The sequence below is a fragment of the Propithecus coquereli genome, unplaced genomic scaffold, assembly GCF_000956105.1.
Source record: "Propithecus coquereli isolate 6110/MARCELLA unplaced genomic scaffold, Pcoq_1.0 Scaffold479, whole genome shotgun sequence".
Classification (NCBI taxonomy): domain Eukaryota; kingdom Metazoa; phylum Chordata; class Mammalia; order Primates; family Indriidae; genus Propithecus; species Propithecus coquereli.
Genome location: NW_012150607.1, coordinates 328152 through 333488, shown reverse-complemented (window position 1 = coordinate 333488; position 5337 = coordinate 328152). Strand labels below are relative to the sequence as shown.

The 5337-nt window shown below is 41.7% G+C and overlaps 1 protein-coding gene across 1 annotated transcript in view; it reads right to left on the bottom strand.

The window, feature by feature from the left end:
* Positions 1-3642: 3642 nt before the first annotated feature.
* Positions 3643-5337, bottom strand: part of LOC105819290 (UDP-glucuronosyltransferase 2B18-like) — a 30339-nt gene continuing 28644 nt past the window's right edge. Inside the window, exon 6 of the mRNA XM_012655496.1 lies at positions 3643-4292. Within this exon, the coding sequence (XP_012510950.1) occupies positions 4013-4292 (280 nt within the window). The 3' untranslated portion in view covers positions 3643-4012. The remainder of the gene's footprint in view (positions 4293-5337) is intronic.

Below are 5337 nucleotides of genomic sequence, written 5' to 3'. Positions count from 1 at the left end.
CTTTCTACTGTGTTTTGTAGTTCCCTGAATAAGTCCTTCATTTCCAGGAGCTCGGTTTGATTTTTCTTTAATACTTCAATTTCTTTAGTGAATTTTTCTTACAAGTCTTGGATTTTTTTTGTGGTTTCTTTGTGTTGATGATCCATTTTTTCTTGCATATCATTGAGTTTCCTTACAATCCATGTTTGAAATTCTTCTTCTGTCATTTTAGTGTTCTGAGTTTGGTTAATGTCCATTGCTGGGGAGCTGTTTTTCCTCTTTGGGGGTGTGCTTTCTTTTTGAGTCTTCATACTTCCAGATTTCTTTCGCTAGTTCCTTTCCATATAGGTCAATTGTCCTTCTTGCCTGTAGATATTCATTTGGATATTGACACACTCTGTTTAGTCTCTGAGCCAGTAGGTGGTGTTTGTGGGTGATATTCGACCACACCGTTTATGATGAATCAGTAGATGCAGTAAAAGGGTGTTCAGAATGACCTCCCTGTTAGTAGGTGGCACTTGCAGGGAGAAGCAAGCTGGAATGCTGTTTTTGGATTCTGTAGCCAGCTCTTGTTCCTCTAGAGAGGCCCTCTTGTGCCTCAGGTGGTGGGTGGGGCCCTGGGATTTCCAGGTGTGTCCTTATTCTCACCTCAGTGGGTGCAGGACTGGGCGCGAGTCTGGGCAGGTCTCGGTTCGGTAAGCCTGCCCTCAGACTCCACAACTGCTGTTAGCAGGGGTCAAAGGTCTGTTCTTTGTTTCCGTGCAAAGTCCCGGGAGTGGCTGAAATGGCTCCACTCACCTGAAAATCTGGGCTTGGTGGGTGGGACTGTCCGAGACCCACGCTCTGGAGCAGGTCTCACTCCCCTCCATGTTCCCCCTCTCTCTGGCCTCTGCCAGGCCTCTGCCAGCAAGTGAGACCTCAGGCCAATGGATCTCCCCTGGATGTGAGGTGGGCTGGGAGGTTCCCTACCTAGGATTGCAGCCTGAGCTGGGTGCACAGACCTGTTTTGGGAGGAGGGTTGCCACTCAGGCATGCTGATCTGCCCCAGAAGGCACACACCCCTCAGTAGGCTCTTTCACAGATCTTCCTTCTGTGCCCTGGGACAGTGCGATTGTGACCTGGGTATATGGGGTCTGGTCTGCAGGCCTGTCCCTTGGGCCCTGGAGATCAATCCCTGACCCTGCCCGGGGGAGTGTAGCTGGTGTGAAATCACCTACAGGATGCCCAAGCTGGATCGATTTCACTCCACCTCGGTATTTGCCCCGCTCTCCTGGAGTTCCCAGGCAAGCAGCGCCTAGGAGGGCTGGCGGGTAGGGAGCTCGCAGTCTCAGTACTCCTCAGTCTGCTGTAGGGCCCCAAAAGGAGATAACCTTTCCTTAGATCTGCCTCCGTGTGATGGCTAAATTGTCTCTCTGGGCACCTATGGCTAGGGAAGGGCAAGGAGAGAATGGAGCAATATGGCATCTGCTGATAGGCTTGGGTGTGCGCCCGGGGAGGTGCCCAAGGGAGCTGGGAGCATGGTGCCGAATCCACAAGAGGACACTGCTCACTGGTGGCAGCCGTCTCTCGGCTGGTGTGGGTAGGTCTCTCCCACAGCTCAGGAGCCCACCAACAGTCCAAGATGCAAGGGAAGGGAATGTTATCTGCTCCACCTACCCTTGTCGCTGGTCTCCAAGACTCTGGGGGACCTTTCTCCTTCCAGTTCTCCTCTGCAACATCCTGCCGTGGAGTCTCCTGTAGTTTCAGGCACCCTTCCTTCTGACCCTAACCCGATCTATGTTTCTCTGCTAGTTTATTTTTTTCTCTTTCTTCGAAAATTTGTCTTTTTTGCAAAGACATTCTCACTGGCAGCTTTTCTCATCCGCCATCTTGGCTCCTACCCCTGTATGTAATATATTTTAGAATAGGGTCAAAAATTATGGCAAGTGAGAGGCTCCTTGGTGTGCAGTGCCCTGACACAGAAGTAGAAATAAAGCAATTGTGTAGCTGAGTCAATATTTCTTGAATATCATTGCTCGAAGATTTGTTTTAGTAAAACTTTGTTGATAGGTAATGTATATCCCATATGATTCACCATTATTGTTTAAAATTTAATGTTTCCTAAGTGTGTTCATAGAACTGCACATCCACTACAGCAAAGAGTTTCATCTCCCTAAAAGAATCCCTGTGCCCTTGAGCTTTTATCTTCCCACCCGACGTTTCTCCATCCTCCCTGTCCTTAGCAACCAATAATCTATTTTCTGTATGTATAAATTTTCATTTTTGTACAATTTGATAAATGGGATCATAACCATGTGGTCCCTCATGAGTTGCATTTTTCACTTAGAATAATGTTTAAAAAGGATCATGCATGGTATCCCTTATATAGGGACTTCTTTCCTTTATATTGTGAAATAATATTCTAACATATAGATATAAACATTTTATTTATTCATTTAACAATTGGTGGACATTGATTTTGTTCAATATTTGACTTTCATAAAAGCCAAAATTATCAATGTATTATTAACATAGACTCTTGTGTTAATACTTTTAATAAATTTGAATGTTATTTATTTTTTGTTAACATTGTTATAGTGTTTCTTATTGCTTATTAACATTCATGTACAGGCTTTGTGTGTACATATTTTGATTTCTCTTGTGTATATGCCTAGAAGTAGAATTACTGGGTCATAAGCTACCTGTATGTTCACCATTTCCAGGAATCGCTAGAATGTTTTCCACAGTGGCTGTACCATTTTCCATTCCCACGAGCAAAGCATGAGGCGTTCAATTTCTCCACCTCCTTGCAAGAATTTTTTGTTATAGATCTTTTGATTATAGCGAGTGGGAGTAAAGTGATACCTCATATTTTCTAAAGGAGTTGAACCTTTTTTCTGTGCTTTTCAACTGTTGCATATTTTTTCTTGACAGAAATTTTTATTCAAATCCTTAGACCATTTTTGATTTGCTTATTTGCCTATTGAATTGTGTTTTTTGAAATATATTTTATAATAGTTTCTCAGTATGCATATAATTTGCAAATAGAGCAAAGATACAGAGCTTTTAAAGGAAGGGTATTCAGCTTCAAGGTATTGCTATTTAACTATAGTTGATGGTTCTGATCAATGCCATTTCCAGCAAAGACAATCTCATGACCGCTGCATGGACAGTTCCATTGAGCCATGTCCTGTGGTACAAAGACCAAAGGACACTTCTCTGCCCCTCCTGACCACTGGCCTGGCACAGGCATGGAGGTTTTAATTCTCAAAAAGAGTGGGGGAGATTTTAAAGAGATACCTTGCAATACATTTCAACTTTTCTCGGTCTTTCACTGTTACATATTCCCCACTCCCAATTTTACCCTTCCGTATCTATGGGAAGAGGGGTGACATAGTCATCGACCTACTTCTTGTGGAATTGGGGTGATGTAAAAAGATGGAAGGTTTATATTTATTTATGTAATTGCAAAGCTTTGGCAGTAGATTTATAAAAACAGAGAATGCCACTACTGACCAGTTGATGAATGGCATAAGGAACAACTGCAAACATGAGGATTGACAAGGTGATATGGATGATACATGATAAGAGAGATTTTACCTCACTTCGTGTCTAAGACACTAGTATGATTGTGGGTCCTTGCTGTCACCTGGTACGTAACATCAGATAGTGGGAGGGGCAAGAAGAAGACATGACTTCTCTGAGTGTGGAACTATTTATTACACCCTGTAGGTGATCCGAGAAACCATCTTCTGCAAATTCAGACATCATAGATGACTCACCAACTGAGGTCTAGGATGACAAACCCAGCCGTGAGACAGATCAGGAGAAGAGAAAATAATCCAGGGAAATCGTCACTAAGGACTTGTATCTCCATCTGATATGCAGAACAAATTAACTAAAGAAAGATCAGTGAAAAGATAAATATTTTCATTTTTCCCTGTTCTTCAACAGGTACATTAGAGCACCTAAAGGCTGGCACGTCCACCGGGACTTGGGTCGCCTTCTTCCATGGGACTCCTCTTTATTATGGCATGATCAGGTCTAGATCTAATTACTCCGTTTTTTTCTTCTTTCCTGCTGTAGTAAATAACCGGCAAAAAAACAGACAACATTTTGTTACGATGAATATAGCAGTTGCCATACAGGCCAGCAGGAACCCAACCACATCCAAAGAGTGGTACTGGAACCAGGTGAGGTCGTGGGCTGCAACCCGAAGATGTTTGGCTCCTTTGTGGCGCATGACATACTCGATCCAGAAGACTGCTCGGTCCAGGGGCTTTGTTAGCTGATCATGTTGAATTCTTGATAATTTCATAGCATTATCTTTATATCTGGAAAACAAAAAAACATAAAGATTCCAACAACAAAAGTAGGTTTATGGCCTACACATGTCGAATTCATGAAAGATTTTTGAAAGTGTTATGTGAGTGATTGAAAGTTAATGCCATTAAATTTACAAAAATTTGAAAATCTTTATGTCATATTTTAATATAAGTCATATGTTTGGCTTTTAATTGGAATTTTGTTATTAAGAAATCTGTTTACAAGTGAAAATGGAAGGTCAGTTGGGAAGGTTAGTATCTCTCAAGCAGTGGAAAACATTTGGAATCATTCTAAGTGCTGTAAGTATGGTAGTGGAAATGCAATCTGAGAAACATCATCTTGATGTTTTCAAAAGGGAATTGTGGCATAGTGGGTGATATGCCTCCTAAGCAGTTTCTCTGCTTCTGTGTTACTCTTCTGTCTTCTACTCTCTGTTTCCTACCCAGGACTCAGAATCATTATTTTTAAACCCATGTCTCATCATCACTTTGCCTGATTCAGATTTCCATCTGGCTTCCCATTCATAGAAATATAACCGAATCTCTCCTTTAGTCTACACGACCCTACGTCATCACATATTGGAACTTCCCTTCCTAACACTTTCCCCATGGACATTGTCTTCTAGGCACATTGTCCTTTTATTACTCTTTAAGCTTCAAAATATGTTCTCACCTTAGCACCTTTACAATTTTCATCCCCTCCGTCTCTTTGGGCATTCCTCCTTGAAACCACACAAAGCTTGCCTGTATCTCTTTTTGAAGCTTCTCCTTAAATGTTATCTCTCAGAGAGGCTTTTCCTGGTATGGTAGCACCCCTAGGATTTCCCCTGTTTTAGTGTGCTTATTTGTCTATTTGATCTTGGAATTTTAAAATATGTTGTATATCTTCTCAAATAAACTGTTAAGTAGGGAATACATAAGATAAATGTACATAATCCAAGTAAACAGCTCAAATGGTAAAACTTCACTGAAAAATTATTACGAAATCACCAATGGACTGTTACTTTAAAGAGGTAACCTGATTATTTTTAACTTTATGGTTTTCAATCTTTTA